Raw genomic sequence first — 27,574 nt, 5'->3', positions numbered from 1 at the left:
TCAAATGGCATTCTTGTAACAGTATCAGAAGGGAAGTTCTTAATGACCCACTCTCACAGATCCAGAAACTGAGGCTGGCTGAAGTTGAGAAACTTGTCCAAGTTCAAATAACTACTGTGGGTCAGTGACACCCAGGACTTAGGACTCAAGCCCCTACTTTTCCCAGTTGGCTAGACTAGTGGTTCTCCAAGGTGATCTCTGCATTAGAATCATCCTGGGCAGTACTGTCAACACACAGACTGCTGGACCCCTACCCGTCCAGAGCTGAATTTAGGGTGTGCAGTGGGGCCAGAGATCATCACATTTCTAGCAAGTTCCAAGTGATGCTGATCCAGGAACCAAGCTTTCAGAACTGCTGGCTTATAATACCTCTCAAAAGAGAAGTCATTCAGGTGACAAATGGACTGATTCTCATGAGCTGTCTGTGAAGAGCAGGAAAAGCCAAAGGGAATAACTAGAAATTATTTAAAATGTGTTTTTAAAAGGAACACTATTGATCTGTGGGAAAATTAAGAAATCACATTCCCTGGAGATTCAAATATTTATAGAGCACCTATTGTGTGCTAGACCCATGAATCATAAAGCAACTGTCTTTGATTACAAAATTCAAACGGTTTCTTCTGAAATAATTAAAATGTGTTGAGTGTGTATGAATGCTTCTTTAAATATGGACTGATTTTACGTGTAGTCAAGCCTCTTGGTTGTAAGAGCTCCCAGGCCTCTGCATTCCTTTTTGGCACTCACGGTAGCCATTACCAATGTGTGTGATTTCCTGTCTATGTCATTCTGCCCAGCCAGACTGTGAGCTTCCCACAGGCACAGACTAAATCTGTTAGGTCATCACTGGATCTCTATTGCTTGGCACAATGCCTGGAACACAGTAAGTACTTGCTCAATAAACATCTATTTGGTGAAAGAAAGAATGACTGAATAAAGTCTGTAATTACAATTCTCTGGAAATCATTGTTGCTTTAATGTTAGGATCTAGAGGTAAAGAAACGTTTTGTTTGTGTTTCGATTTGAATTGGTAGTTTTTTTATTCCAGTTTTTTCTAGTAAGGTCTTAGACTCTTTGAGCCTAGAATTAAAGGTAATTAATTGTTCTCAAATAAGGGTGCATCAGCGGGTTACTAATTTCCTGATGTTAGAAGATTTTGGCTCTTGCCGGACCTTCTACCAACTATTTTACCTCTTTAGTTCATGGGATGGAACATTAAATACCACCTCCCCCCATCTTTCTTTGCAGAGCCTTATTCTCATGTCTCATCTCTCTCCCTGCCTCACAAAGCCCTGCTGGTATTGACAGCATGGTGGTGACATGAGAGAACTTGGGAGAATGTGCCCCAGAGGATGTATGATCCAGAGCCACCACTGTTAGAAGGAGAGGCCATAAAGAGGAACTAACATGTAGAGTTAGCTACATAGGTATCTGTAGGTATTGGTTCTTCAGATAATACCAGCTCATTTAAATCTCACCACCATTTTGCCAGTGAAACCAGCTCAGAGAGATGAAGCAACTGGCCAAAGTCACATTTGGACTAAATATGAGGTTAGACAGTCTGTGGACCCCAGACCCCTGCCCTTCTCCAGGGCAACACAGGCAGCTGGAATCACCCCTGGGAAAGTTCCTGGAAAAGAGGTGGTGGCCTGGTCCCACATTCTGGCCCCTACACTTGTCACTGAAATTGGAATGGGAAATTCCACAGTTTTGGCCTAGAGTTTCAGTCCCAGATTTAATTCTGCCCTGGGGCAAGGAATCTTCCCAAATGAAAGGGCTGGTTGGTCCTAAACTCCCAATTTACAGTGTCTCCAGATAGATATCCTTTGGGGTCATTTCTCTTCACAGTGGGAAATGCAATCCTACAAAGAGGCATCTTAAGCAGAAGAGGCTTACAATGTCTCCTCTGGTTTCTTCTGTCGTTCTCTGTGGGAAGAGGTAATGGGGTATGCTGCTTCACCTGGACTTTCCAGAGCAGCATTTAGGGATTCTTACCAGACCTCAAGCATGTATTTAGACTGTACCGGGCTAGAGACAGATGAGTATAGGGATGTGCTCAATTTCATCTTTATTTTTATCAGGAAAGGAAGAGAATCAGCATACCGTGAGGTCTCCGGCATGAGACTGAAGCTGGTTCTCAGCTTTATGCTTTTTGTTGGAGGAGGCAGAAGTGAACAAGCCACTGCCATTTGATCTGCTGGACGAAGTTAAGTCCTCGCTGGAATATTTGTGTTTAGATGCATCTGAGAGGGGTGAGATGGGTGACCGGAGCATTTTTTCATTTTTATTTATTGGTATTGCCAAGCTGAAAAAGGAAATCACAGTAATGGAATGTCACACAGTAAGCACAGGGAAAGGTAAATGTTTTATATATGACCCAAACCTCCCATTTAAAATCTACTGGTAGGAAGGCGTTTATTGGGAATTATTATACCAGGAAATAATTTTATGGCCTTAGGACCATAAAAAACAATAAGTAAATTTTACGCATTGTTTCCTTACTCATCTTATTAGGATGAATAATAATTCTAGTGCTAAATGACTAACACTAGTAAGACTTTCATTTTTCTGGGTTTTTCATCTGAGGATCTCAAAACACTTAACAACTTACTATTTTTCTAACATGCCTAAGTAGCAAGTAACGGGAAAGTCAATCACAAGATATATGAGCTCTCCACCTGTAAAAGGACTTTGATAACATCTGAACTTGTACTAATTATTACATGAAGAATAGTAGAATCACAGAATAATCTGCAAAGTGTGAGGCCAACTTTCAGTTGTTAGGTTTCTGGGCTAACCATTCATCAGAATAAGCACAGAACAGGAAACTGTCATTAGAAGTTACATTTGCTGGGGGTGCCTGGGTGCTTCAGTTGGTTAAGCATCCAATTCTTGATTTCAGCTCAGATCATGATCTCAGGGGTGTGAAATGAAGCCCCGCACTGCGCTTCGCACTGGGCGTGGAGCCTGCTTAAGATTCTCTTTCTCTTTCTCTGCCCCTCACCTCTTCTAAAAAAAAAGTTACATTTTCTGATTTCTAGTTCTTTATTTCACATCCGAAATTAATTGTTTATGCCAGAGGAGGACAATTGCTATATAATTTCACTTTTATGTACAATCTAAAAAACAAAACAAATGAACAAACAAAAAACTGAAACAGACTCATAAATACAGAGAACAAACTTGTGGTTGCTGGACAGAAGGGGGGGTGGAGGGAAGAGGATTAAGGAGTACAAACTTCCAGTTAAAAAATAGATAAACTGGGGCGCCTGGGTGGCTCAGTGGGTTAAAGCCTCTGCCTCCGGCTCAGGTCATGGTCCCGGGGTTCTGGGATCGAGTCCCGCATCGGGCTCTCTGCTTGGAGGGGAGCCTGCTTCCTCCTCTCTCTCTCTATGCCTGCCTCTCTCCCTACTTGTGGTCTCTGTCAAATAAATAAATAAAAAAAAATAGATAAACTGTGGGGATAAAAAGTCAATAATACAATAATAATTTTGGATGGTGACAGATGGTGACCATGCTTATCATGACGAGCATTTCACAATGTATACAGATGTTGAATCACTATGTTGTACATCTGAAACTAACAAAATATTGTATGTCAACTATACTTCAATTAAAACCAAAAAAGCCCACAAATGAATAAAACTATTGTCTATCCCTGAATATAACTCTCCCCCAAAATTAACCATCAGAGAAAGAGTCACCTATATTTGAATCTTTGCTATGTATGTTAATATTGATGGGCCTGTCTCCATTACTTTACCCTGAAAAAAAATGAGGGAAGACACATTAACCTGAAATAAACTCAAACACTGCTAATTTGGGATGCTCAGAGAAGTCACTTGACATAGATAGTTAAAAAAGGGTAAATCCATTTAACAAAGACTTAGTCTCTAGTCCTGCAATTATGACTTCTTAATTGCATGTGTTGGCTATCACTGCAAACAAGCCATTAAAGTCACTTCAAAAAGCAATTTCCTTAGTTGGTGGTCACAGTGTAGAAATTACAAACACAGGCCTCCAGAACAGATAATAAAGCCAAAGTTTTTAATGTTAAAATAACAAGGTTCTTTGTGTTATGCAAATAGATCTGGGTAGGGACAGAGTTTCTGGTGATAGATTTCTGGTTCAAGAAGTACTGTGCAAAAAAAAAAAACAAAACAAAACAAAAAGTACTGTGCGTCTAACAACCCAGAAGTGAGATGTGTTCTGGAAAACTCCTTTGGGCAAATCAAAAGTGGCTCAGGGATGATGAAAACACTGATGTTGTAGATGTGAACAGTCTGTACATAATTGTGTCTTGACAAGTAAGCAAAGAAAGTCATATTTCTCAACCTCTATTATTTTACATATTATGTGGTTTGAAATGTTCACAGAAAACCAAATTATTACACTAAACATTATCATGGACATAGGATTATTTCTTCTCCATCATTCTAAGTTTACATACTCAAGTTGACCAAACCAACTTTATTTGGATCTCATCTTTGGGATAGATGATCCCCTTCTCTACATTCCTGAGGTGCACAGACCACCGTTCTTACAAAGAACTTGAAGCACTTTTATATGCACGGGTAATTATGTAACATGAATAAAACTATCTGAACTAGAGGCTCTGCCAGACAAAGGCTCTAGAACAAGAGCTTTTATCCTGGGGTCTGTGAATGTGGATGGGAAAAAGTTACAACTTTTTACTGAAATGGAACATTTCCAGAGTAGTGGTTTAGAGGAGTGGTGCTAACAATGCCTGTGATTGTGTCATCAGCAGGAAATCACAGATATTCTCATGTCATGTCACAGCGGTTGCAGACATCTTGAAATATTGCTTATATTTGTCCTTGTCGCTACTTAGATATTATGGCAGTTACTAGGACCTACTAGAAAGGTTTTCAGTGCATTAACAAAGAAGCACATTTACAACTATATCACATATTTAAAAGATGTTTTGGAGCCACATTTCTCCTATTCACATTTCCCCAGGATTCTGGGCACCCATTAGGCACAGTGCCACCCAATAAGCACAGAGCACTGCGGGCTAGGCCAGGCCAGCTTACACGCATACTCTCCCTCTTGCTCAGACCTTCAAGAGCCTTCGTCTTCCTTCCCAAGGTGACTCTCACACTGCAGCGGGCCTGTGCTTGTGTGCCCTCACTCTCCAATTTCCTCTTGGAGGTTTAGTACTGCTCTACATCTTCTCCTAACCTTTCAGTTTACATTTTTATGTGTTGTGCTGAAACATTAATCTCCCCTTAAAAATTCTATGTACACAGTCAGGGAGAGTGAGGACTGTCTTAGCAGAGGAAAAGTGGTTTCTGAGCTGTGGTATTTCTAAATGGAAAGAGCATCTATGACTGATGATAAGCTACTCACTTCTAATAAATACTGGGGACCTTGCCTTGCTAGAAAGCCATTTGTCAAAGAGGGAACTGGTGCAATGTGGGTCCATCTGGAACCCCTTTAGAGGAGTGACTTGGTGCCATTTAACCTTGGAGACACAGATCCTGTCTAATGCCATGATTTTAGTCTATTCCAGATTAAATTCAGTTTATATTTTTTCATTCATGTTAATAAGCTTAGTGTTCTTATGGGTTTAATGGCTATTAAAATAATGATTTGAAAATTCAGTTACTGAGTTTTCAGAGGGAAGATGTGTCTTTGAGAGCACAAAATGAGTATAACTAGTAACCGGTCTTTTGTTAAAAAGGAGTCCTGACAGTGGCCCTGGGGTTGTGACAGGAAAACACATCCAGGTTTAACTGTTAGCCTTGGGTTAGTTAAATCAAGGGAAACAAGTCTGAAGACCCAGACCAGAACAGTCATTAAAAGATCTGACTCTCTCCAATATGGCACCTGCCTTTTGGACCCAGAGATCCTTTGGGCTTCCCGCTACCTTCAGTGGAACATGCATACCTGTTGATATTCATGCTGCAGTGGTTTGCAGGTAAAGTATTATTGGCAGAGGCAGTCAGTCGTGAAGAGCTCTCTTTTTCTCCCTGGGCCTTCTTGACCTCCCTGTAGTCGTCTTCATTGTCACACTGCATGGAAATAAGCAAAAAACAATCAGCTCTGGATTTCCAGGGATCATAATGAGCTCCCACCACAACCTTCCACAGAGCATGGGCTCCCGGGAGACCAGCTTACTCGGCTTCTCCAGAGAGCATCCCAAGCAGGAATGTGGTTGCACTGTTCCTGTCCCTGTTCTAGGTTCCTGTTCAGCTCCTCAACCAACAAGGATGAAATCTGTCAGTTTTACTACTGACACTTTAGTGAGAGGAAAAGCATGACACCATGATCAACATTACAGAGGGAACATTGTGAATGATGAAAACTGGTCTGTCATCAATATATCTGACTTAGCTCTCCAAAGACGACCTCTTCTGAATTCCCACTGTCCCTCCAGTGTCTCTCATTTTTAGCATTTCGTGGTATCTGAATAAAGTATAATTACCATAACCTGGGCTTAATGCCATAAGGACAATAACAAGCCTAGACATTTTTTTGAAATATATGGCTTTTATGAATTTCAAGCAAAGGTTGTTATCGCTTGGTGTCTTAATTCTAGTTAACAATTTCTATCCCATGGCAGCTTAGAATTCTTAATGTAACTTTTATTATAAAATAGTATTATGCTGGGCAAAATAAGCCAATCAGAGAAAGAAAACTATCATATGGTTTCACTCATATGTGGAATATAAGAAACACAGAAGAAGACTGTAGGGGAAGGGAGGGAAAATAGAATGGGAAGTCATCAGAGAGGGAGAAAAACCATGACAGACTCTTAACTCTAGGAAACAAACTGACGATTGCTGGAGGGGAGGTGGGTGGGGGGATGGAATAACTGGGTGATGGGCATTAAGGAGGGCACGGAATGTGATGAGCACTGGGTGTTATACACAACTGATAAATTATTGAATACTACATCTGAAACTAATGATATACTGTAAGTTAGTTAACTGAATTTAAATTTAAAAAATAGTATTTCAATGGAATTCTTGTTTCCATGATTGTGTTTAACTTTTATACATGTATTAGGGTACAATGTAAACAGTCAACAAAGTTCCATTTTTGGTGAGAAAGCGGACACAGTGACAGTATATTCAGGGCTTTCAGCAGTGTTTTCCAGGAGGCAAGTGCTGGCTTCAAAGATAGAAAGACTTTGACCTTCTCCCTCTAGCTGGGATTGTCATACAGCCTCTGTCACAGGATCCCAGATGCTTACAATGAACCTGACCCCAAGTGACCCCAAACCAAAGCTCTAAATCCCTAGTCTTCTGCTCTGGGTTCCTACCAGGGCTAGACTCTGAACCTTTGGCAGCCAGGTCTATGGTGTCCCAGAGCCGGGTATTAACATCCCAGATGCTGAGTGAAGATTGTTATGAAAATGTTCTTTCACTTCTCTGTGTCTGTATTTAATGATGACTCACTAGATTTTAGGAGGAGGACTAGGTGTCAGGCTTGGTGTAAATGAAGTTTCATAAGTTAAAAATTTTTAGAAACGCCATAATAAAATTATTTAAATATAGAATATTATGGAATTTATATATATGTTTTTCTGCACATCTATTTATGTATGCTATATGTATTTCCAATCTATGTTTATCAATTTCTAGCTATGCATATTTCTTAAAAAAACTATTTTTCTCTGTCTTTCTTTCCATTAGTCTATCCATTTACCCACCAATCCCACAAATAATGAGGGGGGGGCAGTTTATCTAGAGGGAAACAGGAGGGAAGAGGGATAAAGAAGTAGTGAGCTAGCCCATATTACTGAATTATATGGTCCGAACCTGACAACACCTCTGCAAAGATGTCACCATTTCACAAATGAAGAAACTGAAGTACAGAGAAGGTAAGGTCACTTGATTAAGGTTCTCCAGGAGGCCAGGGCTGACTACATAATTTGCAGGGTTCAGTGCAAAGTGAAAACACTGAGCCCCTTGATCAAAAAACCGGAAAAGATTCTTGATATAGGTCTTGGTGATACTTTTTTTAATTTGACACCAAAACCAAAGACAACAAGAGGAAAAATAGATAAGGAGGACTATATCAAACGGAAAAGCTTCTACACAGTAAAGAAAACCACCAGCAAAATGAAAAGGCAACCTACCAAATGGGAGATGATATTTGCAAATATATATCTGATAAGGGGTTAATATCCAAAATATATAAAGAACTCCTAAAACTCAATAGCAAAAACACAACCCAATTAAACAAAGGGCAGAGAATTTGAACAGATACTTAGACACCATGCAAATGGCCAACAAATGAATGAAAAGACGCTCAACATCACTAATCATCAGGCAAATGCAAATCAAAACCACAATAAGGTCACTTCACACCTGTTAGAACTGCTAAAATAACAAACACAAGAAATGGCAGGTGTTGGTGAGGATGTGGAGAAAGGGAACCCTTGTGCACTGATGGTGGGAATGTAAACTGGTGCAGCTGCCCTGGAAAACAGTACAGAGGTTCCCCCCCCCCAAATTAAAACTATAATTATCAGATGATCCAGCAATTCCACTTTGTATATTTATCTGAAGAAAAGGAAAACAACAACTCAAAGAGGTATTATGCAACCCCATGTTCATTGTAGCATTTATCACAACAGCCAAGACATGGAAACTAAATGTCTAAATGTCTGTCAATGCATGAATGGATAAAGAGGATGTGGCGAGAGAGAGAGAGAGAGAGAGAGAGAGAGAGAGAGAGTGTGTGTGTAATGGAGTATTATTTAGTCATAAAAAATGAAACCCTTCCAGGGGCACCTGGGTGGCTCAGTGGATTGGGCCGCTGCCTTCGGCTCGGGTCATGATCTCAGGGTCCTGGGATCGAGCCCCGCATCGGGCTCTCTGCTCCGTGGGGAGCCTGCTTCCTCCTCTCTCTCTGCCTGCCTCTCTGCCTGCCTCTCTGCCTACTTGTGATCTCTCTCTGTCAAATAAATAAATAAAATCTTTAAAAAAAAAAAAAAAATGAAACCCTTCCATTTGCAACAGCATGGATGGAACTTGAGGGCATTTTATTAAGTGAGATAAGTCAGTCAGAAAATAATACCATATGATCTCACTTAGATATGGAATCTAAAAACAAAACCCAAATAAAGAAAAAAGCCCAAGCTGGTATATAGAGAACAGACTGGCAGTTGCTTGAGGGGAGGGCAAAGTGGGTGAAGGGGGTCAAAATGTACAAATTTCCAGTTATCAAATGAATAAGTCATAGAGATGTAATACAGAGCATGGTGACTGTAGTTAATAAAACTTTACTGCATATTTGAGGGTAGCTAGGAGAGTGGATCTTGAATGTTTTCATGAGAAAAAAATATTCTAACTGTATAATGATGAATAGTAACTGTATTTATTGCGGAGATCATTTTGCAATACAAACAAAAACTAAATTGTTACATTATACACCTGAAACTAATATAATGTTATGTCAATTATGCCTCAAAAGAAATTGAAGAAAAAAGCAGGAAAAGAGTAATGTTATAAAGTACTAAAGTAGAAAACATTTTCCTGTCTAAGTCTCTCTCTTGATCTGTCATGGTGATGTTTTAATTACCATTTCATATCGTGTTCCTTCAGGCATGGGGATACTTAGGGAGTGCAGGCAGACTGAAGGGCCCAGGCCAGTCCCGTGACTATACGCATGCATGGGCCCAACAGTGGTTTCCCCGTGTCTGTCAGGTGTATAGGGCTAGGGAAGTCCACATTTCCTTTTTCCATGCCCGCTCCTCAACCCCAAGACAACCTGCAACCCCTGGGAGATTGCAGTCCCCCGCTCTGAGACTTCTCACATCCTGGATGAGGGCTGGGTGAGATGCTTATCTTGACCTGATGTGCCTTGGCCCCTGGGGGCTTAGAGGAGAAGCACAGGTCCTCGGAAGGAGATGGGGACTAGGGGGTGGCACAGGGCCTGCTTCTACACTGTGTTGCCAGAAGTGCTTCAGTATGGGAGTGATGATAGAAACTTTTTCTGTAAGCCTTTTGGCAAACTTTGGAGTGCCAAGGGGCCAAAAGGCTGGCAGAAGACGTGCTGTGGAAACAGGCAGGATGGAGGACCACATGTGAGATAGAGCTCCACACCCTCCCCCCACCCACCCTGGGTTCTATCATCCCATCCGTCACACTTCACTTAAAAACACAAAATCAGGGGCACCTGGGTGGCTCAGTGGGTTAAGCATCTGCCTTTGGCTCAGGTCATGATCTCAGGGTCCTGGGACAGAGCCCCTGCATCTGTGCTCTCTGCTCAGCGGGGAGCCAGCTTCACCCTCCCTCTCTGCCTTCTTGTGATCTCTCTCTCTGTCAAATAAATAAAATCTTAAAAAAATTAAAAAATAAAAACACAAAATCAGAGATAAAATGAATTTCAAGATGGCAACCTCAAGCATTACATTCCAAGCATAGAGCCCTTCTGGCCAGGGCCCAGTGGGGAAAGTACTACAAAGCCCTCAGACTAATGTTTTATTGGGAGAGCCCAGAGCCAGATGTTCCGGGTTCCTTCCTGACTCTGCCCCTTATCACCGGTGGGAGCCTGGGGCATGATGCTTTAGGATCTCTGAGCTTCAGTTTCCTCATCTGTAAAACGTATAACAAAAACCTTTGCCTCATTAAGTTGTAAGGACTGAATGATTTAATAGGTCCAAAGTGCCTAGAGTAGCATCCCTCATGGGGACATCATAGGTATGTTAACTATTGTGAATGATTTTGTCCTCAATTTGGAACTATCCATGATAGTGAGATCTTTGATTTGTCACCTGTGGTGTTTTTTGCTGTGGCCCGAGTTACTTCTGAAGGTAACAGTAATGGGAAGGGACCAAACTCCTCAAAATCGGCTTTAATTTATGAATAAGTTATTTCTGCCCTCAAAAGTCTGCAAAAATGGCAAATAGCGGGGGCTGCTTCCAGATGGAGAGCTGCCCCCCCCCCCACCCGCCCCCAGCACTTGAGCCTCCTTTCTTACTCCCTGCCTTCCTGGTGCACCCTGCTGACCTTTTTAGTGCCATGTCATCCCTGGCTCTCTGATTGCTCCATGCTCGTCCTCCTCAGGGCCTTGCTCCCAGTCCCTCTCCAATACAGTTTCTTCTTTGTCAAGGGTACTGGGAGCAGCAGCTGCTGGTTTGGACGCTGCAGGCTAGTGCTCCCCTCTCTGGGCCTGTCCACCCCCGGCCTTGTGGCTGAGACTCCTGTTTCCTGCTTCACCCCAGTCACAGCCTTACACTCTGTCAGGCTATTGGCTTTAGATCCGTGATTGATCACTGTCACCCTGTCCCTTCCAGCAAAGAGTGAGAGGCACCTTATATTTAGCTTTCTACTGGCCCCAGGATCCAGCTCGCCTCTGCACACTCTTGGTAAGGATTTCCCGTATGCTTGCTTTACCATGTGGTTGGACAGGGCTGAATTATCTATAATGACAAAATGGGACTATGAATGGTGCTTCTCCCATCAGGCAGCTCTAAGGATTTAGCAGAGTTAATCTATGTCAGGTACTTAAGCATGTGGCATACAGGAAGTACTCGAGGAATGGATGTTGAGTAAGGACACACATAAAACTTACTGCCTGTCCACTGCAGACCAGCGTTCCCTGTGGGCTTCAATACTTCCCCACAACTTAAGGGAGAGCCCGCCTCCCCTTGCCAGGCCCTCAGCCCCAGGCCTACCTTGCGTTTCCTCTTGGATTTTGGCAAAGCCTTTTCGGCTGGAGTGTCAGATGGATGGCTTGCCTGTGTGCTCTCAGCATCCTTGGTTGCAGGGGCATTCAAGACCCCAGGCTCCTGGGGCAGGTGTTCTGGGATTCTGGACAGGAGGGTCAGGTCAATTTTGACCCAGAGAGACCTGACTTCATCACTATCCTTTAAGGGGGAGAGAAGTTCATTGCGCCCGAAAGGGACCAGTGTGTAGAACTGCTCCTCCAGCTCCTTGGCAATGTCACTGGTGGTCCTGGCGTTGATGGAGCCTACAGGGGCCCGGGGGCCGCCGCCACTGCTGATGCTGCCAGCTGCTTCCTTCAGCCTCTGGTCATTCCCAGAGGAGGTGGCAGCAGCAGCGGCCACGGCCTGCGCTTTGGACAGAGGGTACTCCTCCTGCTCTGACTCCAGGTCCGAGTCTGAGGAGGAGGAGGAAGATGATGACTCTGTTTCTATGAACTCCTTGGATTTGGGGACGATCCTGCTCAGCCCCCGCGTGCGGCGCTTCTCACAGGTCACTGAGGAGCGCAGCTCCTTGCGGTGGCTCGTTCTGCTGTTGCCGCAGGGTCTGGTTTTGGTGGGCTCTGGAGGGATCACCACACTCGCCCCCAGCGTGTCCGCGGCTGCGGGCTCCTCGGGCCGGTGGCAGTTGGTGCTGTCACCAGCGGAGGTCCTCTCGGTGCGCCTGGTGGGCTTCTTTCCCGCAGACCTCCGGGTGGGTGCGGGCACGCTCTCAGCGGGCGCGCCGGGCACGGCGGGCGGCTGGGCAGCTGCAGTCACGGCCACAGCCACGGCCGCGGGAGGGGACTTCTGCTTCACTCCTTTACTCCCTGGGGCCTTGTTCGCTGTCCTTGGCCTCTGCTCCTCCTTGCAGGCGCTCTTGATGTCCTTCTCTCTCAGGCTGGTTTGGCAAACGTTGGGAAGTTTCCCACAGTCCTGCACTTCCTCTTTTGCTGGAGTGTAGTATTGATTGCTCTCTGGCCCGTGGCTTTCATTTTGGATCAGAATAGGCGGCTTGTGGGGATTAACTTTGTTTAGCCATTTATCCAGCTGCCACTTGTTAGAAGACGCTGGTTCGGCCTAAAAGCAGAAAACCGGCAACAAACAAAATGTCTTTTATTAGACTCACTTAAAAGAGGCTTGGCTGTTTTTAATCTTCACTTACTCCCCTAGGTGTATGAACAGGAAACCAATGGGTTGCAAGCAAAAGGAAAATGTAAGCATTAAGTGTGTGTAGCGACCGCTGGCCTGGCACACAGGAGGCAGGGGTGGCATCCCTTTTCTGTCCCAAGGCACTTATATGTCAGCACAGTAGCATGAAGCCTATTTGGAAAAAATAAGGGGATATTCCTGAGCTTCATTAGAACCCATTTCCAGCACTTTTGATTGTTATACAATGTATATTTTTTATAATTATTCATATGTACATAAACTTGGGATTCCAGGAAAGTTAACTAGGAAACAGCATGAAGACCCTGAGTGTTAAAACATTCATTTTTTTGGTAAGACTGAAAAATTTAGAAGAGATTAAAAGAGGGGTCTAAGTAGAACCTATAATCACAAGCAATTTACATATAATTTATGTGGTAAAGGCAAGTAGGTTATGGTAATTTAACAGCAGAAGCAATAACTTTGGGGCGATGGCTTGTTTAGTGGCAGAGAAGGATTTTAAAAGTAGCTCTGTGTGCCGCGTATGCTTAGTCCATCCTCAACCTGCTTCCATTCACTTTGCTGAAAATGTTTCAGAAATGGAAATGATGATGGAAACTTTTCCTGCATGCAGTTCTGTTAACTTAGAGCAAATCATGGACACTGTAGCTTTTACACTCTGCCCCATGGTTTGGTTCCAGGGAGTCAGGGAATGCCCTAAATCAGAGTGCTGTGTAGATGCATTTTTCTCAGAGAGAGGCCCATAAGTCTCTAGGGAATCTATGGCTCAGAAAAAGGTTAAGAATTGATGAGTTTACAGAGAGTAAATGCTGTCGATTTCTAATACAAGTCCACTTTTCCAGCATCTGTGATTATTAATAGAAAAGAAGTATGTTGGTAAGTGTAAAGCTTTAGGCAGAGTGTTTCCTATTTGTGACCATGCGTGGCATGGGGAAATACTTTGGCTATTTCAAGTGATGGATTTTTCCTTCCCTATGGCCTCCCACCCTCTGAATTTCTGGCATCCATTGTTTGAGGAGACTACTTTCCAGCTTAAAACAAAGAAGACATTGCTTACCTTTGCATTTAATCTGGATTGGTTAAAGTCCAGAGCAAGTCATGCTCTCTTGTAGGAGAAAACCCTTTTTTTTTTTAAGATTTTTAAAAATTTATTTATTCGACAGAGAGAGACACACAGAGAGAGGGAACACAAGCAGAGGGAGCAGGAGAGGGAGAAGCAGGCTTCCCACAGAGCAGGGAGCCTGATGCGGGCCTTGATCCCAGGACCCTGGGATCATGACCTGAGCAGAAGGCAGCCACTTAATGACTGAGCTACCCAGGCACCTGAAAACCCTTTTCTTAAAACATAATAATTTCCTAAAGCTTACTTTTATGTGTCAGAATTTGTTTTTCAACAGTGAGGTCCAGATTAAGAGAACCTGTGGCATAAGCCCTTGCAGTAAGGACCTGAGGGGAGTGGAACAGGCAGTCTTGGCCCTGGCTGGGGCTAGACATAGCTTTGGATATGGGAAGCTTCTGATGGGCCAGAGGGGCTTGGAGCCAAGATGAAGAGGACACAGAGTGTGGGCACCAAGCACTAGGTCTGTGGCAGGAATCATGGACAGCCTGCTGTTTCCCCCAAAAGAGACAAAGCCAACTGCACTTCAGAGAACACCAGCACCAGGTGTCCAGTGACTGGTAAGGACAAGCAACATTTCAGTGGAGGCCAGCTTTGCAGTGGGCCCTTCTCCCAGGACAGGCAGTGAGAATGGAGAGGCTTCTCCTAGGGACACAGGCATGGGAGGGGAAACCCTTATGGCCCCTCATGGGGATTCTGTCCTTCTACTTGTCTTTCCTTTGTTTTTATGTACCAAAAGGACCAGAGCAAGATGCAAAAAACCAAAAAGCTATCATTTTGCACCTCTAAGTTGTTCTATGTAAATTCTGACCTCGCTTTATTTTGGCTTTTCCAGAGGAAGGGAACCCAGAAATCCTAAGAGCACACCCAGTCCATACTGCAATGGGAGATGCATGCAATAGAGAAAGCAGGACAGCAGGACACAAACAGCTTTGCTGCCGGGGGAAGCTCTCACTGGGATTAGCTGAGTGTGGCTGAACGTGAACTTGGTGGCAAACAATTTATAGCTTCTGATAGGGTCTTCTCCCTGCCCCATTTAGCTCCCAAAGTGACCAAGGGCAGGTCAGTGACTTGTGTGCATCAGCTGCCCTAGTGTAATAGGACACGGTCAGTATGAATGGATGCTGAAGGGGCCTCTTGTAGAAAGGGGGCACACTTGGGGAGAGGGTGCAAACATTTATGGTAAAGCAGGCACTCACACCTGCTCGGCCGCCATGTTTGACATTAGCTCACCCTCACCTCCACCACCGTGGGCTTTCCGCAGTTCAGGTCTTAGGTGAGAGAACACAGACAAATGTCTGTAGCCAAAAACGCAGCAGCATACAGGGAGATTTGTACTAAAATTCCCTGATGGGAGCACTGACAGTAAAGGGGAGAATTTAATAGATTTAGTATGGGCCCATTGCCTGGTATGCTTTAGGATCATGTCATTTTTTCCTGCACTTCACAGCTAAAAAGAATCAGTCTAAAGTACCATTTTCAACACATCACTAAATCACACTCCCTTTCTTAAGGACCTACAATGACCTCCTATTGCCTCTCAAAGGAAATCCAAATGCCTTGGACTGGTTTTCAAGGGCATCCTTCATCTTACAGTCATCTTTCATGGCTGAACATGGCTGTGCACCCCACTTTACAGATATCATCTAATTTAATCCATACAGATAAGAAATACTGTTTTTCCCAATTTGTAGATGAGGCTCAGAGAAGTTCAGTGACATGTCCAAAACTGCAGAGCTACCAGGCACTACCAAGGCTAAACCCATATCTGTCTAAGACCATATCTAGATATGTCTAAGACCATATCTAAGAGACCAGATTCTCATAGCAGAATGCTTAAGCTTGTTGAATCACTATGTCATAGACTGAAACTAATGTAACATCGTGTGTCACCTACACTCAAATAAAATAAAATTAAAAAAAATCAGATTCTCAACCCTGCTGCTTTGCCTAATCTCCCATTACTCACTGATGTAGCCTCATGAAAGGGGGGCCTCATTCCTTTGAGAAATGTTGGTCTTCAACCTAAAATGACAGAATTAGATCTAATTTTGGAGAACACTACTGACTCTCCAAATTCCTGTTGGTCTCTATTATCCTCAACTGCATAGCCTTTTTTTTTTTTTTTAACTGCATAGTCTTGTGACGTTCATATTCATTTCACATGTCTACATCTTGGGTCTTCAACAAAGCCAAACATTTCTTTCCGGGGAGGCCAGGACTCTGTTTCTTCGTATGGCTTGCAGTGTCTGTAATAGGGTAGGGAGAATCTGCTGCTACTAAGAACAACTTAGAATGGACTTTTGCTCAAATTATATAATTTATTCCTCAGAACAGCTTTACAGATTAGGCAGGGCAGGACTATCCGCCATTTTGGGGCTGAGGCAATTGCGGCCATGGAAGCTTAAATGGTGAGGAGCTAAGTGGCAGCAGAGGAGGGAAGACTCAGGGCTTGGGGCTGTCTCTCACTGGCATGCTGCTGGCTGTGGTGGACTTCCTCAGGGTTTCCGCCTGGTGGTGTCCATTTGCTTGCCAGCTGCTCTGTATTTTCAGCCTCGACGCTCCTCCCTGATTAATCTTCCCTTCCTTCTGATTCACACACAAGCTCTCCGCCATGGACTTGAGTCCCTGCTTCGTCCACATCCTTCACAGCACCCACGCCCAGGTACCCCACAGATGCCTAATTAAGGAGAAGCCTGTTCAATCAGTGAGTGACCTGCATCACATTTTTACACTTATTTTCAAGAACGGTCTAGGGCCCCATATTCCAAAATGTGCATTTGGCTCATATTTTACATGAAGAAAATTTCCATGGTCAGGTAAGTTTGGGAAATGCCGCAATGGAGGACAGTTTAGTTTACATGAGCAATAGGAAGGGCTGGGTGATTCCCTAAGGAGACGGATTAAACTGACTTTATCCTGATGCCCCTCAAAATCATGGGACCAGGCTCTCTTTGTTCCACACAGCACCTATGACTTGGGGACCACTGATCTAGGGAGCTCTGTGTGAGGGGAAAGGTGCTACCCTCTGGAATGCTCTCACAGGAAAGGATGCACCATGTCAGGAAAGAAGACAAAACTTCAGTGAAGAAAACTAGCCTGAGAACAAGTAAGCAAATGTCAGGGCATGGAGAGGGGATCTCTAGTGACAGCAGCAGATTACGGTGGCTCTTCCATGCTGGTGGCAGATAGGACATTACCTATGGCGATTCATGTAAAATGCAGTGGCTTTCTACACCACAGCCATGAAGAACAGTTCAGCTGGGCCCGGTGGGTTTCCAGTGCTGGCACGCTGAAGGGGAGCACACAGGTGCCTTGGAACATCACGAGCACCTCCTTCTACTCCCACAGCAGGATGGTACTGGGAGGGAAGGGAGGGCCAGGAGAATTTTGTTGCAAAGCAGCAGCATGAACTTTCCGGGTAGTGAAATGGAAGTGTGTGGATATCACAGAGTCCCATTATCTCGTGGGGGTCAGGAAAACGAGTCTGTTCTCCTTAAGATGACCGGGGGAGATGGAAAGGAGAAGGGAGTTAGGGGAATTGGAGGGGGAGGCAAACCATGAGAGACTGTGGACTCTGAAAAACAATCTGAGGGTTTGGGAGGGGCGAGGGGTGGGAGGTTGGGTGGGAGGTGAGCCTGGTGGTGGGTATTATGGAGGGCACATATTGCATGGAGCACTGGGTGTGGTGCATAAACAATGAATTCTGGAACACTGAAAAGAAATTAAAATAAATAAATTAATTAATTAATTAAAAAGAAAGAAGAAAAAAATGACAGGGGCCAGCTCAGTCCCAGGAAGAGACACTGGGGAGGGTCAGCCACATAATGCTACTTCCTGTCTTTGCAATTTTCATTCCGCAAACACATTTTACTTCTCAAGTGTGAATGTCTGTATTAATGTTGGGAGAAGTGTTAAAAGTAACCTTACTTTTTCTCCAACTGATACATTCCATTCCAGTGGAAGGAAGTACCATGTAGCATGGCTAATACATCGCTTGTCACTTCTGCATTCCCTCTGCCTAGAGAAGCAAGAATTGAAAACTCTGTAGCTTCAGGCAACTTAAACTTCTCCGACTTGCACTCCCTCTCCTTGGCGAAAGGCCTCTGAGAGCTGCTGGAAGCTCCCTAGACAAGAGCTTCCTTTCATCACCAAGGAGTTCAAGTCTTTGTAATTATCTCAATGACATTTAGAAAGAATGTGCTTCAAGCACTTTTTAACTGTACTTCTCTTGGACTAGGTTTAGCCAGTAGCTCTAGGATTTACATTTCAGCATGAAAATAAGACTTAACATTCATAAATTTAACCTTCAAAATCACAAAGAGACTGGAGGAGGGGAAGGGTTATTCACGGACACTAATACTTTTTAAGTACCTCTACGGCCCCCTTGGCTCTTGCCATATCTCTGGTACCCAGTTATTTCTTATAACTAAATATTCTGGAGTTTCTCAACAAATTATAGCATAAAGCTGGCTTTGAAGAAGCCTGTTTAACGCCTGTATTTTTTTGTTTCAGATTCTTCCCATTCGAATGTCAGTTCTTTGAAGACGGGGACCTTTTCTGTCAGATAATTGCTGTATTCCAAGGCCAAGCAGTAAGTCTGTGGCAGATGCTTGGTAAATATTTGTTGAATGAATACTAAATGAGTGAATGAATGAAATTATAAAGAATGAATAATAATTTAGTTTCTGGGAAAGTCAGGGTTATATCACCATTACAGGTTAATGTTGCTAAGGACCTTCCCCTTATATTGGTAGACAGAAACAGAGAGAGGGATGGCGGAGGAGGTGAGCATCATGGAAAGGAGAGAAAATGGAAGAAAGAGAGAGATGGCGGGTTTGGGGATAAAGGGAGAGCTCTAGGTGCAGAGCAAAAAGGTGCCGACAAAGGAATGAACAGTGTGGAGAAATTCTCAATACTGCAAAAAGCCTCAGTCTCCTGGTAGGAGACTGGAAGGGGAAATTCCTGAGGGAATTTAAGAGCAAGTCTGTGAATTGCAGATAAAAACACAATTGCTTTAGGGTGTGACGATGTCCTGAGGCACAAGTATCAAGCTGAAACCTTGGATTGTATAGCCCCTTAAGGTGTTCTGCTCCTCTCTCACTGCCACGATTTGCAAAAGTGCCTTCCGTTTTATTTATTTAGTTAAAGATTTTATTTATTTATTTGGCAGAGAGAGAAAGCGCACAAGCTGGAGGAGAGGCAGGCAGAGGGAGAAGCAGGCTCTCCACTGAGCAGAGGGCCTGATGTGGGGCTTGATCCCAGACCAAGGCAGATGCTTAACCAACTGAGCCACCCATGTACCCCAGTGGCTTCAGTTTTATTTCAGAACCTATTAGGAAATTTTGGCCCCAAAGTGGTACAGAGGGTTGTAGGCCAAAAATGTAAATCTTGTGATCCATGGTAATGTCAAATGTTTATAAACCCAAGAAGCAACCGTATTTTATGCCCTCTTTAGCAATCAATGTCTTGCAATCACAGATCCAGGGACTTGAGAAGTTTGTTTTCAACCCTCTCCCAAGAACCTCCTTGTGCTGACTTGCTATTTAATTTCCCCCTTTCCCCTTTAAAGTAGAAACAGCAATGGTTTTTATTGGTACCTTATAATGATTTATATGAGGCACCTAAATCTTTCACACAGATACTCATCATAGCTATAAAAGGTTTCATTATTATTTGTAGGTTGATGCTAATTTTTCTTTTTATATTTTCACAAAGAAAACACAGTTAAGAAGCTTTTATTAATATTTATAGCCCTTGTTCTTCTAATCCGTGACAAACTGCAAAAAGGTAGGATTCTAACCATGTCTAATCCATAAAACTCCTTTCCCTCTGATTTATGGGTGCCCACACTTCCCAGGGGCTGAACTGCCCTGTCTAGTTATTGCCTCCACTAACCCTTATGGAGACCGGATCCAGAGGTTATTTCCAGGCGATGATGTGTACAGCATACTTGGAAATTTCTGGAAGTTAACCCAGAGGTTTTTGGACAATGAAAGATGAAGTTTCTGTACTTCAAAGGGAGCTCTGCTAGGAGAACGGTGAGGAGAGGGCAGAGTTTGAAAATGATGAGTCCAAACAAACCTTAACTGGCTGCCAAGGGATGGTGGCCTCCAGGCCAGTGTTGGAGCTCAGGGAGGTGGGGAGTGGGGGAGGGGACAGGTGTGAGAACTGGACTCCAGGGGTTTACTGTCTCACCTTGGAGAGCAAAGAAGCAAGGCTGGGAGGGGAAGGCTCTTCTTACCTCGGGGCTGGAGTAGTGGGGAGGCTTGCTGCCCTCACTCTCGCTGGAACTGCTCTCGGTCTCCGAGTCAGATCCAGAGCTGCTCTCCGAGTCGCTGGACGAGCTGCTGCCGCTGCTGCTGCTGCCGCTGCTGCTGCCCTTGCTGGAAGGCACGGAGGCTCTGCAGTTGGCCTGCTGGACCACGGTGCTGCCAGCCCGCAAGGCCCCCCGGGAAGGAGAGGGAAGGAAAGCCAAGTGAGCAAACACAAAACGCCACCGAGCAAGCTGTCATTTGACCAAAGGAAAGAAGAAGTGACTAGGGGTCTGCCCATTTGTCAACCATCATCTGGAACCTGAAGATAGTCATCAGGTCACAGGCATCCTAATGGTTAAAAAAGAAAAAAAAATGTGTATATAAATCAAATTGGGAATGAAAGCTGGTACCCCTTGGTAGTCAGGCATTTGTTATTTGCTGGCCATTTTCGAAGGGAGGGTGGTGTCATTTCAGAATGACTGTTTCTGGGAACCGCTTTGCAAATGCTCCCCTACTCCGATCAGCTACAAAAAGGCAAGGAAATCCAAAATGCTTGAAATATTTTGTGAAGACTGGAAATGTCTGTTTGCTTTATTTTAGGAAGTGGGCTGTGAGGAAGGGCACAGCATTCTGCTCTGTGCTTTCATGGCCTGCTGAAAGGTTCTGGAGCCTGCGGGACCATCAAAGTTATAGCCCTGCTTCCTACCTCTTCCTGCCCAGGGAGTTGAATGCTGGAGAGTTTGCAGGAGCTGGCTTGCTGTATAAACAGTAACTTTCCTTTGAGTTCTTTGTTAAAGAACTGAAGATCCATCCTTTACACAGTTTTATATATTCCAGACTTTAAAATTTAACCCCAGTACAGTGGCTTATAGTAACAGCATTTCAAATGTTCAAATATGTCACATGTTCAAACCCCTGACATTCATATCCATGCTGAAAATTTGCCAGAAATCATTACATACTCAGAGATAACAGGAAAAATGGACACATTCTAATGGTAATTAATTAACCACAAAAATTCAGATGGAATACACCAACCCTTAGTTCGAGTCAAAAAGAAAGTTTCGGGACTCCCGCAATACTCAACATCTTCAGAGTCCTTTATTAACTGCGTTGCAACATGCATGAATCTGTTCTTTTGAGGTCAAATTCTGAACCCAGAAAATGCAGTGATCACTTTTTAATGTTGAGTCAGCAAATGTCTGCTTGCCACTTCCCGCTGTGACTACTGCTTCATCAGGACTGGACGTTAGTGAAGGCCAGGGATGGGGGGAGCCTGTCAGGGTTTATGGCCTTATGCGCAAAGCAGCCTGGACAAGGTGAACGACCTTTTCACCTACCCCTTAAATCTTTGACAAGTGCTTTGCCTAAGGACAGATTCTTATAAATCCTCAGTGTGGGGACAGGGAGGGGCGTTAATATTCACTGGAGCCTTGCTTCTCCCAGAAGAATGACAAGACAAGAAACTATCTTCAGAGAGTGGGGTCATAAAACAAAACAAAACAAAGAACTATTAGATTCGGACCAAATACAAACATCTGAGATCCATAAAAGTTTGTCAGTAAACCCCCAAAACACTGGGTGTAAAAACTCCAAACAACCAAACAACACCCCCCCAAATAACCCCAAGCCCCAAGACCCCAAAATGCAAAGCAATGCATGGTGGAGTAAATAGATATGTCTCCTTGCCATACTCTGGAATGACACTTGCTGAAGGCAGGGAAATGAGGATGAATAAAGAGTATTTTGATGGATTTTTTATGATAGTCAAAGGCTTTGATCACTGGGCAGAATCTTCCGCTCACTTTAATTCAAGCAACAAAGGATGTGTGATACTGGTGCTGTGGGTACCTGGGTACTGTGTGCAGCAGAAACAGCAATGTGTGTGCAGTCCCCTGGGGCTTGCACCACAAAGTGACTGAGTGTCTTTTGAAAAGTGCCACTTTAATTTCTGTGAAAATGTCCATTAAACAGTTACCATGCTGCCTTCCTTTTATGACTGCTGTCCTCTAGTAATGAGACATACTAGCCCAAGGAGAGAGAATCTCTGATCTGAATTAGATTGGCAGAAAAGCCTTATACGTTTATGTTTTCCTTTCTTAAATTAGGAAATTCACTTAAAATGACAGTTTTACTGGTATAACTATTATTGGTTTTTAAAATAGTTGAGACAGCCAAGAATTTTAGGATTTTCTTTGTGGTTTGGTTATAAGGGCTGTGAGGCTTACCATGCTTCTGGGGGCAAGGTTGAATATATTTGTGTTTCAATGGTCTGGGTAGAGAATATGTCACCAGAAACAATCCATGTCAAGGATGGGAGCAAGGTAAGGCTGTTGTAGCTCCAGTCGTGGGATCGAGATAACTATCCCAACCTCCATGAAAGCTGCTCTGGTAACTCATCTTGAGGCTGATCTTTGGGGGACACTGAGTCATTCCAGCCTCGGCACAGCAGATGTTGTTGCCATGAGTGCGGGCAGCTGCTTTGCTGCCATGGGCCTCTGCAGCAGGGAGGGGAGGGTGGCAGGAGAGGCGAGGAAGCCGGGGTATGGTCCTCACTACAGACTAGTACTAACTGCAGGATGAGATTGGTTAAACCAGGAGGGCTCTGGGGAGTCAAGGAAATCAAGAAGATGGACAAAGATGTATTAGAAAGACCTTCTGGAAAGAAGACTTTAGACTCAATATATTTCCTTGTAGACTAAGCACATTAGTGTGCCAACTTGTTGTCATGTTTTCATGCCGAAGATATTAAAAAAAAATTCCCTTAGTTAAAAATTAACTTTTTTCCTATACGGTAACACAGATTAGTTGAGATGACGACACAGTCTTAGACAACTTTCAGGAGAATTTTTGGACCCTATGCTATTTCAGGAACATGGTGGTATGGAGTTTGCAGTTGTGACAACACTATTGAGATAATGGAATAAAAGTCTTTCTGTCATCAAACTTAGCACCGTGCCTGGGACATAATGGGCATTTGCATGTGATTGCTGAATGGAAAATCAATACAGAAAATCTATCACTGGGCTAATGAGTTTTTTTGAAACAAAGGATTTAATCTTTTAGAAGGTTTATAATCTCTCTTCTCCAATAAAGAATTTAAGGGGACTTCAGCACCTCTTGTGATCTTCCAATTTTAATACTTCTTTTCAGAGAAACCATCTCTCAGATGATTTATTTACTTTTTTATATTTTGACTTCATGCAATGTTTTGCTGGTTTTGTGAGAGGTCAAGACCAAAAACACCTGTGGGGGAGTCTTGGGTTTATTCTAAACAATCTGCTTGCTGTGTTCCCTCCTTTGCCTTCAGTGACACATTCCTTTCAGAATCTGGCCTGGGCGAATTCTGAATACAGACAGTAAAAGAAAAGATTTGGAACCTAAATGACAAATCCTGGATCTCTCAGTCAAAGGTGCTCATGCCTGCCAAGTGTATTGTGAGGCCTGAATAAATACACAAAGTTGTGCACAAGCTTTCAGCTCACAAGTAACTTGGAGGCAGGCTCTCTGCCTGGTTGGCACTCTGTGGACAGCTGTGATGCCCAGCAGGGGCCTCACTTCCTGTGGCCATTCCACTCATAATGGCCAGATGATATTTTAGAAGGTACGACAGTATCTTCTCATTCAACATTCAGTATTGATTTCCAAATGCTCAATTTCCAAAGTGTGATTAGTGCTCTGGCAACAGTATTCCTTTTTTGATAGCATCTTTGTTGATACTAATTGATCTAAATTATGTGAACTGAAAATGGTAAAAGATGGTGCAAGGAGGTTATCTGTTGCTGAAATTGTCTTCAAAAGCACAAAACTGATAGGACTGTTGGTCCTGCAGATATGATTTTGTTTCCTCTGCTATAGCACCAGGAATGAACCTTCTGTTAAACATGGCTTTTTGAAGATCTTCAGCTTCTGGCCTCAATCAATCTCCATCTTCACCTCAGTGGGTCTAGCTAAAACTCAGCCATAATAAATTTCTCCTATTTTTGACAATCTCTAAAATGTTTTAGAATTATATATATCTATAATTATATATGTAATGATATATATCTATAATTATATGTATCTATAATTATTATAGATATTGTATGTATGCGAGTATGTATATATATTTAAACTCACTCTATTTAAACTTAAAAACCAAAGACAGTTCACCTATTTCACCCTCCCCTCCCCCACCTCTGGCAACCACAAGAATAGAACAGAATTGTAATAAATAAAAAGAATTATATTTTGATTTACCTTCAGTGTTTTTGAATTCATATCTTTGTACAGAATTTTAATTGTTTTCCCAGACGCTACATCATATATACTTACCACAATCTACTGGTATTGTCATTTTACCAATTTGAGTGAAGTACAGAAACCTTTTCTCCTTCATTGTCTTAGGTATTTCTTCTATACATATTGGAGAATCACACTAAACAACATTTCAAATTTTGTTTCAATTGCCTAATACAATTTTGAAACCCAAAGAAGAAAAATTTATTGTATTGATCCTACTTTTGTTGCCACTGTTCATTTGTTCGTTCCTTCTTTCTTGATATCATTTATTTTATTGAGGTTCTTTCTTCTATCATTTCCTTTCTGTTTCAAGAACTTCCTTCAGTCATTCTTTTTGGGTAGGTCTGCTGGCCACCAATGCTTGACAATTTCAGAATGTCTTTTGTTCTTTGTTCCTTTTTTTTTTTTTTTAAGATTTTATTTATTTATTTGACAGAGAGAGATCACAAGTAGGTAGAGAGGCAGGCAGAGAGTGAGAGGGAAGCAGGCTCCCTTCAGAGCAGAGAGCCGGACATGGGACTCGATCCCAGGACCCTGAGATCATGACCTGAGCCGAAGTGTTCTTTGTTCCTAAAGGAAATTTTCAACTCATATAGAATTTTAAGTTGACAGTTTCTTTTTCTTTCAACACTTAAAAAAAAAAAAAAAGTGATGTGCTACATTCTTCTGGCCTCCATGGTTCCTAACGCCAGTGTCATTCAAATTGTTTTTGTCATTTTACCCCATAAGTAAGGTGTTTATTTGTCACGGCTTTCAAAATTTCTTTTTTGGGGCGCCTGGGTGGCTCAGTCGTTAAGCGCCTGCCTTCAGCTCAGGTCATGATCCCAGGATCCTGGGATAGAGCCCTTCAATGAGCATCTTGCTCAGTGGGGAGCCTGCTTCTCCCTCTCCCAATCCCCCTGCTTGTGTTCCCTCTCTCGCTATCTCTGTCATAAATATAAATCTTAAAAAAAAAAAAAAAAAAGATTTTTTTTTTTGACTTTTGTTTTCAGAACCTTGACTATGATGTGTCTTGGCATGAATTTATTTGGGTTTATTCTGTCTGGGGTTTGCTCAGATTCTTCCATCCATAGGCTTAAGTCTTTTGCAAAACTTGGAAAAATTAGAGCCATTATTACTCTTTCTTCTCTCTTTCTGGGCCTCTAATGATACAAATGCTAGATTTATTATAGTTCCACTGGCTCTTAAGGCTCTGTCCTTTTTTTTTTCTTTAGTCTATGCTTCACTGTTACTCATTTTGGCAATGTCTATTATTTTATCTTCAGGTTCACAGATTCTTTCTTCTGTTCTCTTCATTCTACTTTTGAGCTCATGCATTGGATTTTTAAATTCCAGTTATTGTATCTTTCAGTTTTACAATTGACATTTGGTTCCTCTTTATGTCTTCTATTTCTTTGCTGAGACTATATTTTTATTTGTTTCAAGTGTGTTCTTAAATGCTCGCTGAAGCATTTTATAATGGATCCTTTAAAATCGTTGTCCAGATAATTCTAATATTTATGTCATCCACTATAGGCATCTGTTTGATTGTCTTTTCTCGTTCAAGTTGAGATTTTTTCCAGGTTCTTGATATGAGGAATAATGTTCTATTGTATCTTGAACACCTTCGTATTACAAGACGTTGGATTTCAGAAAAAGCACTTATTTTAGCAGGCATCCATTAACACAAAACCAGTAAGGGAGCAGAATGGTATTTCTTTACAGTTGGGCAAGGGGAGAAGGACGTCGAGGCTTCTAACTTTGCTTTTCCTGATGAGGGTGGAAATGTGGCCATCCCCGCCATCCCCTGCCAGAGGTGTTTGCCTGGAACAGAGCAGTTATTATCTAAAAATTTTCTTCTTCCTAGAATACGCACTTCCTGGTTCTTTGACTAGGGAAAGCTGGCTTTCCTGGGGCTTTAAAATAATTTTATATAATATATAATAAAATATATATAATATTGTATATAAAATTTATATACTATATAATAAAATAATCATATATGATTATTTTATTATTAAAGTAAAATATTATTCTATATATATAGAATAATATTTTTAAAAATCTGTGCCTGTTCACATTTCCAGGTTGCTGGCTTTTCCAGCATCCATCTGAGCCATATGAGGAAAAATGCAAACCCAGTGAACCAATGGCCATGCCTTTCTTGGGCCTTAATGCCCTAACTGATTTGCCTTCTCTCTATCTGATAATCTTATGTTTGTTTTATATATAATATCTAAGGATTTTAGCTGTATTTAGCAGATAGGATTGGGAAAAGTACATCGGAACGTCAGAATTTTGTCCCAGAATGGAAATGACCTACTTGATATTTATCAAGTAGAAAGGAACTCTCTCTCAATACTTCTAACCTCTGCTCTGGTTAATTGTATCAAAAGTTGATGAATGAAACAACCATGCAGGTATCTGCTATAGTTCCTGCCCACTTTATCAAATTTGTCAGGCATTAATTCATTTATTTAAAAACCATTTATTGTGGAAATTAAGCTCAGATTTTAAAAGTCTATGTACCAAAGCTGGAAAGATCATGTCACTAAAGAATGCATATATCATAATGGGAAAAAAGACTCACACAAAATGAGGTTGTAAAAATGTTAAGGATAAAAAGGTGAGTAATTGAAAAGTTCTGTTCAGAGTAAATGGCATAGGAGTAAGGGATGATATTGCTGTGACATTTGTTAAGAATCAGGAAGACTCTGAACTCACCTCCTCGAATGGACACACACAATCTATACCTACATATAGAGTAATTATTCCTGAAGAAGAACTGAGGGTTGATTGAGTTTAAATCAGTAGTTTAAAGGGCAACTAGACTAAAGTGAGGGAAATCCATTTACTAACTGCAGAGAATCCGCCAATGGATAGAAATGGCTGGAATTCTCTACAGGGTTGGGGGTGATGACAGGTGCCATTTTTTAATGTTCCTCTTCGTTGATAGTGCAGGTGGGAACAGGATTGAGGTACTCCAGCCAAACTGACAGTGCCCCAGGCCTCCGGCTTACACTAACTCTACAGTCCTTCCAAAAAGGCCCCAGCATGGCATGCCTTGGGAAACCAGGTTCATGTTTGTTCCAG

At 42.6% G+C, this 27,574-nt stretch overlaps 1 protein-coding gene across 9 annotated transcripts in view; it reads right to left on the bottom strand.

Annotated features, from left to right (window-relative positions):
* AFF3 (AF4/FMR2 family member 3) overlaps positions 1-27,574 on the bottom strand; it is a 568,940-nt gene that overhangs the window by 28,421 nt on the left and 512,945 nt on the right. For all 9 annotated transcript variants that reach the window (XM_045981491.1, XM_045981489.1, XM_045981492.1 and 6 more), the window contains 4 exons: positions 20,209-20,395; positions 11,651-12,757; positions 5,908-6,032; positions 2,101-2,302 (listed from right to left, as the gene is read on the bottom strand). In XM_045981491.1, coding sequence (XP_045837447.1) covers positions 2,101-2,302; positions 5,908-6,032; positions 11,651-12,757; positions 20,209-20,395 — 1,621 coding nt within the window. The remainder of the gene's footprint in view (positions 1-2,100; positions 2,303-5,907; positions 6,033-11,650; positions 12,758-20,208; positions 20,396-27,574) is intronic.

Source organism: Meles meles, chromosome 16 (genome assembly GCF_922984935.1).
Source record: "Meles meles chromosome 16, mMelMel3.1 paternal haplotype, whole genome shotgun sequence".
Lineage (NCBI taxonomy): Eukaryota > Metazoa > Chordata > Mammalia > Carnivora > Mustelidae > Meles > Meles meles.
The sequence above is the reverse complement of the archived record's forward strand: the minus strand, read 5'-3'. Positions and strand labels throughout refer to the sequence as shown.